At 54.6% G+C, this 14,508-nt stretch overlaps 1 protein-coding gene across 1 annotated transcript; it reads right to left on the bottom strand.

Annotated features, from left to right (window-relative positions):
- Positions 1 to 433: 433 nt before the first annotated feature.
- RD3 (RD3 regulator of GUCY2D) lies at positions 434 to 14,508 on the bottom strand. The gene is made up of 4 exons (XM_077902575.1): positions 13,809 to 14,508; positions 3,205 to 3,251; positions 2,373 to 2,852; positions 434 to 746 (listed from the first exon to the last, which is right to left on the bottom strand). The coding sequence occupies exons 3-4, from the start codon at positions 2,666 to 2,668 to the stop codon at positions 434 to 436; spliced, it is 609 nt and encodes a 202-aa protein (XP_077758701.1). The 5' UTR covers positions 2,669 to 2,852; positions 3,205 to 3,251; positions 13,809 to 14,508.

Genomic DNA, 14,508 nt, shown 5'->3' with positions numbered 1-14,508 from the left:
GATAGGGTGGGAGGGGTGGAGGTAAAGATGGGGGTGGGGGGGTGGAGGGATAGGGGGTGAGGGGGTAGAGGTGGGGGTGAGTGGGGTAGGGATGGGGTGGGGGTGAGGGGGGTAGGGATGGAGGTGGGAGGGGTGGGGGGGTGAGGGTGTAGGGATGGGGTGGGGGTAGAGATTGGGGTGGGAGGGGTGGAGGGGTGAGGGGGGTAGGGGTGGGGGATAGGGGGTGAAGAGGGTAGGGGTGGGGGTAGAGATGGGGTGGGAGGGGTGGGGGGCGAGTAGGGTAGGGATGGGGTGGGGGCGAGGGGGTAAGGATGGGGGTGTGGGGTAGAGATGGGGGTGCAGGGGGTAGGGATGGGGGGTGAGGGGCTGTGGGCGGGGCGGGCGGCAGGAAGGCCCGCTCCCTCCCGGGGCGCGGGGGGCGGGGGGGGGGTGCTCAGCTGGCGGGGCGGCCCCCCTGCGGCGCCCGGAACTCGGGCAGGCTCCAGGTGCGCAGCGGCGGCGCGTCGCGCTCCACGTCCTCGGAGACGGTGCGGATGTGGCCGGCGAAGGGCGAGACGCGCGCGCGGGGCCCGCGGGGGTCCAGCGCGGGGGCGCGGGGGGGGCGCAGGCTCCAGGGCCGGGGGCGGGGGCGGGGGCGGGCGGCGGCGTCGCGCTGCGCGCGCTCCAGGACCTCCTGCAGCACCGAGCGGAAGAGCCGCGCCACCTCGTGCACCTCGGGCTCGCGCTCGGCCAGCAGCTGCCGGAACCTGCGCGGGACGAGGGGCGCCTGGGCGGGGGTCCCGCGCCCTCCCTGCCGGGAGCCTCCCCTGCGGCCCCGCCCCGCCCCGCCCGCCACCTCCCGCCTCCCTGGGCCGCAGCTTCCTCACCTGGAAGCCGGGGTCCTAGCGGCCCTCCGTGGGGGTTCGGAGCCACCGGCTGCAAAGACGCTGAGCTGATCTCAGGTGAGACGCCGCCGGGGCAGTCAGGGGAGCCTGGGCCTCCCCGAGTGAGGCTTCCCGGGGGGCCCCTCCCTCGCCCCCCCCCCCCTCGCAGGCCCTAGTGGTCTCTTGCAAATGTGTATCTGTGCAATGACCGCCCTGCCACCTGCCACACTCCCTCCAGAGCCCCGGCCACCCGCTGGGCGAGGATTTCCTGGGCCTCAAACGTGCCTGCCTAGGGCTCCACACGAAGGAGGCTGGTTAGCAAGTCCCTTGAACACCTGGTTTCCTCCACCATATGGAGAATCGGGAAATGTGAGGGGACCATCATGACCCTATGTGTGTATGTATGAGGTTTGGTTTACCAGCCCGGATTCTCTCATCAGCACCACCCCCAGGACTCACCCCACCCCTGTCCCCAGGTGCTTCTGGAAGTAGGTACATTTTGAGAGGGGATTGCATAGGACGGAACAAGAGAAACTGGGTAAGAGTCTCAGCCTGGAGGAAGAAAGGGGGCGGAGGGTGCAAAAGACTACAAGATCCAAAGGGGCATGGATAGGACTGGAGAAGGAGTTTTAAGGAGATTTTCCAAGAAAGAAAGGGGTACAATAGATGCTTACATTGGTTAAAGAGATAGGTGATTGAAGATTGGAGGCATGTTCAGGTGTTTTACTGTGGATCTGCATCCCTTTACTAGTGTTTGAGAGGTGCAGATGAAGAAGACCTCGAATAACTTTTGAAATTACTGTTGGTTGTCGGACTACACTTCTCTGACTTTAACATGAATCCAACCAAGACTGGGGCACGTGGGTCAGAGCTTTATTCAGGGACATTGTTGTACCTAAGCTCTAAATCTCTAAATGCTCAGTGCCCCAGGGCTCTGAACACTCCCCATACACACTTATGCACATGTGCAGACACATGCACGCATAGTCCCTTGAGGCAAACTAATACGAATGCTAGTGTGAACTAGGATACTGAAGACTGAACTCTGGGAAGACTATCTGGAAAGCCTTTCTAAGAAGGGAATATGGAAGATGAACCGACGAAGGAGAAAGAGCCCGCTGTGTTAAAATCCGGGGCAATGATAATCCAGGGAGAACAGAAAGCTCAAAGGCCTGGGGTCCTCTCCCATCAAAAGTCATGTGCCTCCTGCCTGCTGCCTCCCTCTGAACCCCGGCTCTGGCCTGGTGTTCTATGGGCTCTTGCAGAGTCTTGCTTCTGCCCTGTTCCTTTTACAGATCTCTGGGTCATCCAGGGGCCCTGGCTGCCATCCTGGGGGCCTCAGGCCCCTGCCGCCACACCCCTGCAGCCTGCGGTGCCGCTCCTTTTACAGGTCCCTGGGTCATCCAGGGGCCCTGGCTCGCGTCCTGGGGGCCTCGGGCCCCTGCCCCTGCAGCCACACCACGGCAGCCTGCGGTGCAAGGCCTGGCCTGGGAGGGGGGTGGGGGTTACCTGAGGATGGCGGGCCCGCAGTAGGATGGGTGGATCTTGGCACAGACGTCCTCTAGCTGCAGCCGCTCGCCAGGGCTGAGGTCGTAGGTGGGCCGCGGCGCGCTGGCCAGCCAGCTGTAGTCCACGCCGGTGCAGACCTTCCTGAGCGCGTTACTGCGCTCCCATTGCTGCCTCTCGGCCTCCCGCATCTGCCCCGCCAGCTCCATCATGAGCGTCTCCAGCACCATCTCAGCCGGCCTCCGGGGGGACAGCCGCGGGGGGGCTTCATTCCAGCGAAGCCAGGGGATGAGGGCCATGGCCCCCCTCGGCCCTGCTGACGCAGGGCGGGAGTGCGTCTCTCTTGGGCCGCTCCGTCGGTTGAGTTGGGGGGGAGGAGATGGGGAGGGAGGAGAGCCGGGACCCAAGAGAGAGGCCCTGCCCGCCCTCACAGCTGGAAGGCCCGGATGGGGGCTTAACCTCTCTGAGCCATCACTTCTAATTCTGTAAGACAAGATTGGGCTGTCGTGAGAAGCAGTTGTGAATAAACTTGGGGTGCTCTAAGACTCATACCGCGTAAGGGTATGAGAGTCTCATGGACCCCTAGTGCACCCCGATGGCTGAGCCCAGAGAAGATGCCTCCTGAATCCCGGCTAACTCCAAACAAAGAAGGAAATAAACTGTGTGCGGCTGAGCACGAGCTTATCCTTGCAATTTAAGGGGAGAAAATCCATGACACCTTAGGGAAAACTAACTGGAGAACACCCTGCATTTCTTAACGCCCCTGCCTGTTGCTGAAGGAAGTTTGGAATTGGATGGGGTTGCCGTCGTCCTGCCAAAGACACAGCTTACCTACCATTCATTCGTTCATCTGGAAGCATTAATGAAGGGCTGTGTCCACATCTGCGGAGGAACACAAACACGAAAGCACGTCAGAGCTGCTGCTGTCCCGCAGATGTCAGTGGGAAGAGGTAACGTGGTGGGTGAAGCATAGTGTCAGTACTGATGGGGAGGGAAAGGAGTGACTCTAGGTGACAGAGGGGGTCAAAGAGGGCTTGTGAACAAGAGTGGGCTGAAGGGGGAGTGTGGGCTTCAGGCACACGGACCATTGGAGAAGCTGCCCCCGGTGGAGGACCCAGCGATGGTACAAGGTGAGCCGTGTGCAAGGAGCATCAGGTGCAGGAGCAGCGACCTGAGCTCATCATAGTTCCACGAGGTCTTACACAAGACAGGTTTGGTGAACGACTGACTGGATGGATGGACAGGTGGATGGATGGATGGACGGACGGATGGATGGAGAGATGGGTAAATGAACTGCCATCCCAGGATGCCTGTCAGAAGCGGTTTTGTGCCTCTGACGACAGTGAAGGTGAGGACCATTCCTGGACCAAAATCTGAAGTGGGTCTTTGAGGTGCCCCAGCTCCCCCATCTATGCCTTTCCCTCTCCAGGAAGCTCCCCGTTCCGTACACCAATGGTCTTCCTGCCCAGACCCCCCAGATGCCGATGAACTCAGTCTCAACAATGGCCATGAGGCGTGGAGATACGCACAGTTGTAGGCAGCCCTCCCACCACCCTCAGAGAAATGTTAATGCTGGAGAATCGGGCACAAATAGGAAATGTATTATGGGGAAGCAATAGCCTCCTGGGTGGGGGGGTGGCAGCAATCAAACCTCCTCTTTACCTGTGAATAACCAATTCCCTTAGCAACCATTATATTTAGGAAATGTAAAACTTTCATCCTCCACTCAGCCTGAGTCTGTCACTGGTTGGGCCTCAGATTACACCCCGGCTCCTTCCTGAGAGGTCGGAAGGGAAGGACACAGACCCTCAGACCCTCTTCTTGGGGTCAGGACAGTTAGGACCTTTAGTTCTCCGCCCTTAACTGCTTCATGTGTTCAGAATAATAAGGCTGGGCAGTAGGGGGGGGCGCGGGGGGAGTGGGGGATGCAGGTGGGCTGTGCTCCGTCCTGAGAGCCACGAGCCCCAGGAGCCTCTTCCCGAGGCCAGGGATCTGACTGAATCAGGCAGTGGGACACCTTGCAACTAGATGTGCTACGTTTCCTATAGTAGCAGGTGTTTGTGTTTTTACAAATACATGGGTCAGGTTGGTGCTTAACAGCAAAAGAGTGAATGGTGTCATTTCAGGTGTTCATTCAACCCGTGAAGGGCCCTCCAAATATGGATGGGTTGCCAGTTCCCGCAGGGGCTGCTGGCGGTGCTCAGCCACTCGTAGCCCCACGCTGTCTCCAGTGCCCCTCCCTCCCCTGCCTGGGACTTGGCACTAGGGTCAGCTCCTCTCTGGAAGCGTTTCCTGACACGCTTTTCCTGATGTGACCACTCCCCACTTTGTACCCTGCCTATACTCTGTACAGACATTTTTCACAGCACCAGGAACGCTTTATGGAGTGTGACCGTCTACTCCCCCACTCTGTGTGTCATATGTGGGCGAGGACCGTGCCCTATTCTGCTTCCATCCCTGCTGCTGGATAGCACCGCAGTGGTGCTTAATAAAGACCAAACAAATGAATGAGTGAGTGAATGCACGAACAAAGGAATCAATTAGGAATGAATGAATGCATGCATGATGATGAAAGAGCAAGCCCAGGGGCGCCTGGGTGCCTCGGTGGTTGAGCATCTGCCTTTGGCTCAGGGCGTGATCCCAGGTTGGGTCCAGGGATCAAGTCCCATATCCAGCTCCCCACAGGGAGCCTGCTTCTCCCTCTGCCTGTGTCTCTCATGAATAAATAAATAAAATCTTAAAAAAAAAAAAAAAAAAGAAAAGAAAAGAAAAAAGAGCAAGCCCCACCAATCTGACCTCCCTTGAATGAGGGGGCTTTTGTCAGCGGCCATGGGAAGGACAATTTCCTCTGGCTGCCATGGTTCCACATTCTCCCATCACTCAGAGACCCCTCCTGAGGATGAGAGATTGGCTGAGCTGTGGGGTCATGAGGATATGTGGGGTCCCCCTGCCAGGATGGTTCCCCCATCTCTGCTAAGAGCCTCACCTTATAAGGTTTCCACATTTGGCCCTGGCTCTCCTTCCCCAGGAAGACTTCTTAGGTAAACCTCCCACAACCCCTCCACCCCAGCATGCCCCCACCATCACCAGGCCATACTGCACCTGCCCCTGAATGCTGGGCACCCATCCCTTGAGCTGCACCAGCCCGGAAGGTGAATGAATGAAGAAGAGACTGGTGAGGCTCAGGGTGGAGGGATGTGATGCCCTTGAATGAATGTAACCTGCCTCAAGCATCCTCCACCCCAAACACCCTCATCTCCCCGCCACACCCCCACCGACAGCACATTCCCAACTCACCTGAGGCTTCCCAGCCCAACCACACTGACCACGCTTTCCTCTGAAGAGAACCTTTCCTTGGCTTCCATTAGAGCACAATCGTTGGTCTAGGTCCTGCCCTGGTCTGACTCGTACCTTGATATTTCTCTGGACTTGCTCTCAGACCCTAGAGGGGCTCCCCTCCCCTGTCTTTCCTTGGGTTGTCGCTGTCCCTTGGGCCTCTGTCTGAGGCTGTCTTATTTTAATAGGCTCCAACCTTTCACACGCTCCAACTACTTCGTCAGAAACCATTTGTCTCAAGAACTCCAGGTCGTGGTGTCCAGATGCTTCCTGGACCCTTCCCCTAGCATGTTCCAGTCGCACCCTAACCCACAGCTCCCACATCCCTCCCCTGTGGCTGCTGCTTCTCCTGGGGCCCCAGTGTGGCAGTGGGCATGATCTACTCGCCCAGACTGATGCACCACCCTCATCTCATCCCTTTGCCTCATCTGTCAAATCTTGCATCCAAATCCTGTTGATTCTTACAAATTTAAGAATTGTAATTCTCCTAAATCTGTTTGTTCTCTGTCTCCCCCTTTAGTTTAGGTCTTGACCATCTGTCAAGTATATTACAGCTGCCGCGCTGCCTCCCAGCTGGCAACTCAGGGCTGGTCCTTCTGATCCAATCTCTATTTTCCTTTTGTTGTGGTTTTTAAAAAGTAAATAACATAAAATTTACAGTCAGAAACATTTTTCAGTGTACGGTACAGTGGTGTTAACTATAAGCACTTTGTTAGGCAACAGATCTCTGGCACTTTTTTCATCTTGCAAAACTGAGATCCCATACCCCTTGAACAGCTTCCACTCAGTGATTTAGAAAATGTGATCTTCTTCTCTTTTCTTTTTTCCTTTTTTCTTATTTTAAGTAGATTCCATGCCAAGCCTGGAGCCTGGTGTGGGGCTTGAATTCATGACCCTGAGATCAAAACCTGAGCTGAGATCAAGAGTCAGATGCTCAACCAACTGAGCTGCTCAGGCACCCTGAGAGTGTGATCCTTCTAAATCCTAAGTCTGATCATGTCACTATTAGAAACCATAACATAGAGCTTGGGGTCTGTGAGCGGTGAGCCTGTCACCCCCATATCTCCCCTCCACCTAACTTCCCTGGCTTCAAAATATCAATAGCAATTTGAAAAAATTAAATAAATTAATAATAATTCCAAATTAGTCACAAAACTCCTGTCAAAATTTTATTTAAAAATAATTGTAATGTGGATTCATTTTATGATGATGTTCGATGTGATGTGGGGTGGGGCCTCCAATAGTAAAAACGTCTGTGGCCTGTGAAGGGCTTTAAATCGCCCTGTGTTTAAGCCCTGAGGTGTTTAAAGCCTTAGAGTTATTCCCAACGTCCTTAATATGGCTTCGGATCCTCTATCATGTGGCTCCTGTTTATATCCTCAGCTTCATTCATGTCTCATCAAACTTCCCCTTTCCCCCAGTCCTACTACTACTACTACACACACACACACACAGAATGTGCCCTGCTTTCTCTTGCTTTAAAATTTTTTAAAAATTTTTGCACATATCTAGAACATTCTTTCTTTTTTTTTTTTTTTTTAAGATTTTATGTATTTTTTCATGAGAGACAGAAAGAGGCAGAGGGAGAAGCAGGCTCCCTGCGGGCAGCCCAACACAGAACTTGATCCTAGAACCCCGGGACCATGACTGGAGCCAAAAGATGCTCAACCACTGAGCCACCCAGGTGCCCCTCTTTTTCTTTTTCTTTTACTGAGGTATAATTGACGCATAACATTATAGTAGTTTCAGGTGTACAACATAATGATTCAATATTCGTATCTATTATGAAATGATCACCCAAATAAGTCTAGTTAATATCTGTCCCCATACATGGTTACAACCACTTTTTTTGTGACGAGAATTTTGAAGATCTACTCTCCTACCAACTTTCAAGCATAAAATACAATATCATTAAGTGTAGAGTCATCCCCAGGACTCATTTACTTAATACCTGGAAGCTTGTACTTCTGGGCCCTCCTGTACCCATTTCATCCCCCCCTTCCCACCTGCGGCCTCTGGCAACCACCAGTCTACTCTTCATCTCTGAGCTCAGTTTTTTTGTTTTTGTTTTGTTTTGTTTTAGATTCCACATATAAGTGAGATCACATGGTATTTGCCTTTCTCTGTTGAATTTATTTCACTCAGCATAATGCCCTCAAGACCCATCCACGTTGTTGCAATAGACCACATTTTCTTTATCCATAGAGCACAGCACCCTCAGCACTTTACTGAAAAAAATCTTACTTCAGCTCTTAGCTCATACTCTGCTTCCTTTAGGAGACTCCCAAACCCTCCCCGACTGGGTTCTGGGGCCTCGTCTCTCTGCTCCCAGGCTGCTCTGTGCTTACCCTACCCTGGCACAGCCCCAGCAAACCGTGACTGCCTGTGTGTCCAACTCCCTCTCCAGACTGAGTGAGAAACCAGATCCTGGGCATCATCCACCCAGGACTGAGCACCCAACAGAGGGTCTGACCTATGGCAAGTGTGCAGTGGATGTCCATAAGTACATAGAGTTGGATTAATCCCAGGGTGATGGGTGGAGTTACCATGTGGTGCTTTAGGCCTCATTGGAGGCCTCTCTCTCTCTCTCTCTATCTGTATACAGCTGGGCTGGAACTCTCCCCAGGGAGTCCCTTCCCCCTCCAAAACTTCTCACTCTTCCTAAGATCCGTTTTAAGGGACCCATCCTTGGGTCAAGCATGATCTCCTCAAAGGGTCTTTTTGTTTCTTGGTCTGGATTTGCATTTGAGCTGGAAGGAGGCAGCGAGAGAACAGCTCACCATAGAGGGTCCTCCTGTGGCAGGAAATACAGAAGAAAGGGAGGACGGGAGGCACTGGAGACAGCTTTTATCTCCACATCAAACTGGCCTCCAAATATTGGCAGCAAAGCCACTCCAGGCGCGGTCAGGGCACCGCACATTTGCTAGGGTGCCAGGGCAGTGCCGCACATGGAACGTCGCATTCTGGGTGCCTAATGCTTATATGTTACAAATTAGGTTAACAAACTATGAAATAAATATCTTTTGCTTTCTTCCTTGTCAGCTGTACCTTCCTAACAACGAGGAGGCTCAGATTCAAACAGAATTCTTAGACTCTCTGGAGAGAGTTCTTTACTAGAACGTGGAGGCATGGGTTGAGCAAGCTCTGGCTCTCAGCCTGTCCCCCTTCTCTTCTCACACCATGAGGGGCCTGCAAAAATGTGGGGACACCCCAGCCTTCACATCCAAGGCCCATCCACATGCCTACCAACAACCACTTGTTGGCCACCCTGAGTCCTGGGCTAGTTCACGGTGGCGATGTCGCCCACTCTGAGGAGGTTGGGCCCCGGAGGAGGCTTGCTCAGGTTCTGGAAGGTGGGGGGAGGCTGCCTGGGCAGGGAGTTCTGGATCTCAGAATCTAAGGCCTGATCTAGAGGGGAGGTGACCTCAGGGTGTGCACATCTTCCCAACCCCCAGACTCCTTGCCCCAGGGGAGTGAGGCCAGAAGAAGGCCCAAGGGTGGTCTAAAGTGCAACCTGGGGCGGAGCCCTTTTCCCCTGGGTGCAAGGCTGTGCCTCCTGACCCGAGCTGGCATCTGGAGACCCCACGGCAGACGGCAGGGGCTGGGGGCAGGGGGCAGGGGGCAGGTTCTGAATGTTCTCCTTTCTCCCCACACTCCCCACCCCCTCCCTGCCCTCCCTGGGCTGGAGCCTTTGACAGAGACAAGGTTTCTGCTGGAGCTATTTCTGTCTCTGGTGCCAGCTGTTGTCCTGGGAGGCTCTTCAGCAGGTCTGATTAAGTTCTTAAAAGGGCAAGAGAGGGAAAGAGGGATAGAGGGAGGGAGAGCTGGACAGAGATGGGCCGGCCACACACACCAGAGGTCACTGGCTGACCCCACGGCATCCCCAGGACCTGACCCTGCGTGAATCTGTGCTGTGGCTGCCTGGGGAAGAATGTGATGGCCAAAGGTGGTCCAACAAAGACACCCAGAAGGTTCATCAGAACAGCAAGTGCAGTCTTCTCTGGGCACTTCACACAATTTGGATTCGACTCCTCCCCACCCCCCAAGTGTGAGTTAAGCCCCTTTCCTCTGTGGCAAAGCCTAACTCGCCGCAGGGTCTTGGGAACACGTGGTGACTCTGGAACCTTCCCATGATGAATGCCTGCTTCCCATTCCCTCAACAGGACTTACAGTCTGCCTCTGATGCACAAACCTTGATCAAATCCTTATTTAAAACGATTAGGATGGGACGCGTGGGTGGCTCAGGGCTTGAGCGTCTGCCTTTGTCTCAGGGTATGATCTCGGGGTCCTGGGATCGAGTCCCATGTCGGGCTCCCTGCATGGAGCCTGTTTCTCCCTCTGCCTGTGTCTCTGCCTCTCTCTCTCTCTCTCTCTCTCTCTGTCTTTCATGAATAAGTAAATAGATAGATAAATAAATAAATAAATAAATAAATAAATAAATAAATAAAATCTTTAAAAAAATAAAACAATTAGGACATTGGGGGATGTTTGAATATGAACTGGAGGTTAGAGATTGAGTGTCGATCTTCTTAGGTATAAAAGTGGTGTGTCCGGTTGTAGAGGAGTGTAGACAAATAGCCCAACTTAGGAGGCAATCAATGTAGCTGAAGTGTCACAAAATCTGCAGTGTCTGCCATTCAAGTTGGTCAGAAAAATGTCACATATGCAGGCACACACACACACATACACACACACAGGGTAACCTATTAACGGTTGTTTTCTGGGGGGTGGATTTTGTGGGTGTTTCCTGCACTAGTCCTCCCGCTCCCCTGCATCTTGGAGCATGGTCACAATTTAAAAGTTGGGGGGAGGGCGCCTGGGGTGACTCAGTGGTTGAGCATCTGCCTTCGGCCCAGGGCGTGATCCCGAGGGTCCCAGGATTGAGTCCCACATCCGGGCATCCGGCTCCCCGCAGGGAGCCTGCTACTCCCTCTGCCTGTGTCTCTGTCTCTCTCTGTGTCTCTCGTGAATAAATAAAATTTAAAAAGAAAAAGTTGGGGGTGGGAATCCAGCTCAAAGCTCACTTTCTGCAGGAAGCCTTCCCAACCCATTCTACCCGCTGGACTTGTGTCCCCAGGGCCTCTGCCTGCGGTTTCCGTCACACCTGCCTAAAGCGGGTGGCATCTGTGACTGCCGCACGTGGGTGCGGAGGGAGCGCATGGGGGGGGCTGCGGCCCTTCCCACCTGCCGCCCCACCACACACAGGTGGGAGAGCTGGGTGCCCTCAAGGAGCACCTGGTCAGGAGGGGCAGGAGGACAGGGAGACGGGCCGGGCGGTGGGGTGGGGGTGCCACCCACTGTCCCCAAGGCCACTGCTGTAATCCCAGCCCAGCGCCCCGATGGCCACGGCCGCCCTGCCCTCCGCCGATGGCAGCTCCCAGGAAGCCGCCGCCAAGCCACCTTCACTGGGCCAAGCCTCGGTCCCCCTATCTGTCACATAGAGTCGTCAGGGTACCCACTTCACAGGACTGTGACGATCAGAAAAGGATGTCACATGAGGGCTTTATAGATGAGCCAGGACATTGAGGTTTATGAACTTAAGAAGGGGAAAACAACAACAACAAAACCAAAAATAAACCCAAAACAAAAACCAAAAACCCAAGCCACCCCATCTTTATTTTCAGGAACTTCAACTGAAATGGAGTATATTTCTATCAGTTGTGAATGCAGCCGTGGCCACAGAAGTAGGGGTGGCACCTGTGAGTTCACCTCCAGCGGAGATCACGGGTATTTTCATACCGCTTGAAAGCTGTTATTCTTGAAATATGCTTTATGCTCATCACTACCGTAAACCTGCCACTAGATTCATTATTTCATGTGTTGGTGGAGAGGCACATGTATTACTATATCTCACAGTGATTTTTTTTAAAAAAAACGTATAAATAGCTACATTTCAGTACAGCTGGTTTCTTTCCTAGCCCTCTGAACTGAATCTTACACATTTAGAAACATTTTGCTAAGAAAGTGTCCAGAGGCTGTAGGGACTTCCAAAGGGGTCTGTAGCATAAAAAATAAAGGACCCTGTGGTTTGGTGCAAACTTGACTCCGCCCTTGTTCCTGGCCTTGCCCCACCCCTGGCTTCTGGTCGTGGCATTGGGAGATCTAAGCCCCCTTGGGTGAAGGGAAAGTCGGGTGGGGAGCCTCAGTTTACCCCCACCAGCAGGAAAGCCCTCCCATGCTCTCTCTGCCTTTAGGCATCACTCAGCTAAGTGCTCGTCCATTCACTGCTCTTCCCTCTCCTCCTTCCTTCCCCTTCATTAACCCTCCCACCACCCCCACCACCCCCACCCCACCCCCCAGCTCTTCCTTCAGCCTATTTTTGAACATCCCCGAGGATAGTGCCTTTTCCATGGCTCCCTCGGAGACACTATCACCAGCTGTGGCTCGTTAAATGCGCTAGAAAAACCATCCCCAAGCTCAAGGGCAAGAGGAGTCTGGTTCCAGGCAGTTAGCAGTCAGAGGGGAGTGGGCATGTCCCAGTGGTGGGAACAATCAGGGATGGGCCCTTAGAGGTAGAAGCAAGGCTCCGACACCCCTGCACCGGGCATGAGAGGTTCACCTGCCTCTGGTGAGTCCCAGGCCCCTGGCCCCATGGCCAACCAGGGAGGGAGGGTGGAGTCCTGGCCAGGAAGCTGTTGTCTCAGTACAAAGGGAGCCGCACCCAGGCCCCACCTCCAGAGCAGATCTCTAAGAGCTGCACTGGGTGTCCGCTGGCCAGAGCAAGGGCTGCCTCACGTGCCCCCGCCAGGCCCATGGGCATGGAGCTGCCACTTCACCAGACTGTCTCAAATGGCCCAGGGCGTGGTAGAGCAGGGAGGGTGGCTCTGCAGAAGCCAGAAGCTCTATCTGGGCAGAAGCCTCAAAACAGGTGCAGAGAATAAATGCTCCCCTCTTTGACCTTCCTTCCAGCCCTGTTTTTGCCAAGGTCCAAGGCCAACTTCACATATTTCATATTGACCTTATTTCTTCTTAGCATCTTAGAAAAGGAACCGGTAATCCACCAAGCCGGGTGTGACTCAGCCTGACCTGCTGACCTGTGGGCCTCCAGCCACCTGACAAAGGTCTGCTCCTCTTTTAAGGCTCACCTGTGGGGTCAGCTCCTGGCTGCAGCCTGCCCCCCAACCCCCGTCCCCCACTGAGGTAGAACTGGGCGCCTGCTGGTGCATGGCAGGAGGGCCTATCCTACCACCATCCGTGACACAGAGATTTCTCACTTTTTTGGTTGTTTCCTTCTCTCCCCCAGTCAGCTATGAGCTCAGTGAGGACAACAGCTATATTTGATGAATCTGCCAGCATGTAATAGGCACTTGATCAGTGGTTCTTGAGTGTATGAATGAATGACACTCCTCATTCTTTCTCTTCTTCCTTCCTTTCTTTCTTTCTTTCCATTCTAAGGCAGAGGTACAGCCAGGAGGGCTGAAGTGCTCAGGCCCAACTGACCATGGTCACGTGGGGCAGGGAACAGGGGCACAGCTGATCCCCAAGAAACTCTACACTGATCTAAAGGTCGCAGCTCAGACATCTCTTCCCAAGCCCAATCCTCTCCCTGGAGCACACGCACACTGCTCCAACCAGGCCACTCTCCCGGGTGTGTCATCGGCACTCCTAGAATGAGGTCTCCATATCACCCATGTGGCTTGGTCATGACCCTGTCCCAAGAGCCTGACTCTGCACCTTGCACTTAGTAGGTACTTGAATCCCAATTCTCAAATCCATGAGAGAATCTCTGGTGGGTCTCACTTCTCTTTCCCCTGCCCTGGGCCTCTCCATCAAAGCAGAAGAGAAAATGCTGGGGCTTGCTGGTTCCAGACCAGGTGGGCCTATGGCTTCCCACAGGATAGGTCACGGTTCCGAAGATACCGGGGAGTCCACTGGCCCATGTGGGACAGATGAGGACGGATGAGGCCTCCCCGAGGCCATCTGGGCCCTGGGCTCAGACTGCTCAGTAGGCTGCCCCCAACCAGCCATAGCCCCGAAGCCGCCCCTCCCAGCTCCAGGCTTGGCCCAGCCTCTGCTCCACCATCTAAAAGGTTCCAGGTCAGGTTGCTGTTTCCAGGGTTCAGGTAGTGAAGCCACAGTCTCCCGGGGAAACCACTCTCTTACCTGGCTGAGGTCAGCCTCTCCGGAGGTGAAAGGTCCAGCGGGGGGCCTGCCTTCTGCTTCCCAGCCGGGGAGGAGAAGAGAGCGTCGGGGGAGAGCGGGGTGCAGGGAAGACTACGTGCTAAGCCTCTCCCTCTTCTTGCTCCTCTGCTGCTGGCTGCTGCTCATGCTCTTCCCTCTCTGTCTGTCTCTCAGAAGTTGTGCTGAGAGAAAACAACCCTGACCGGAGGGATCCAGCCTGGGCTGGTGTTTGTGGGGAGTGTGTGTGTGTGTGTGTGTGTGTGTGCACACGCCTCCCGGGAGGCTGGAGCAGCTCCTCCTGAACCTCAGAGGCAGCGGGCCAGCCCCTGATCTGCAGTTGCCATGGAGACCCACCTAAGCCTCTTTCACCTGGAGCTGTATTATCTGCAGAGAGAGCCCGGCTGACCTGACACTGACGCCTGGGAAGACCCAGGTGGTGCCAGAGCGCCTGCGTCCCGCTGGCGTTCCTCCCTGTGCTCTCGGGGTGCAGGGTGCCCCAGCAGAGGAGCAGACCCGGTGGGCACAGATGATCCCATTTGGTGCTGCTCACCTCTCCCCACCTACTTCCCTCCTCCAGGAGAGGGGGCGTCTGGGGGCTGGGGCCTGAAGAGCTAGGTCCTCACCTTTGCCTCCACCCCCTCCCCACATCCTTGTGTTTTCCTCTTTGCTGATCAAGATTCTC

The sequence above is a fragment of the Canis aureus genome, chromosome 6 (assembly GCF_053574225.1).
Source record: "Canis aureus isolate CA01 chromosome 6, VMU_Caureus_v.1.0, whole genome shotgun sequence".
Classification (NCBI taxonomy): Eukaryota; Metazoa; Chordata; class Mammalia; order Carnivora; family Canidae; genus Canis; species Canis aureus.
The sequence above is the reverse complement of the archived record's forward strand: the minus strand, read 5'-3'. Positions and strand labels throughout refer to the sequence as shown.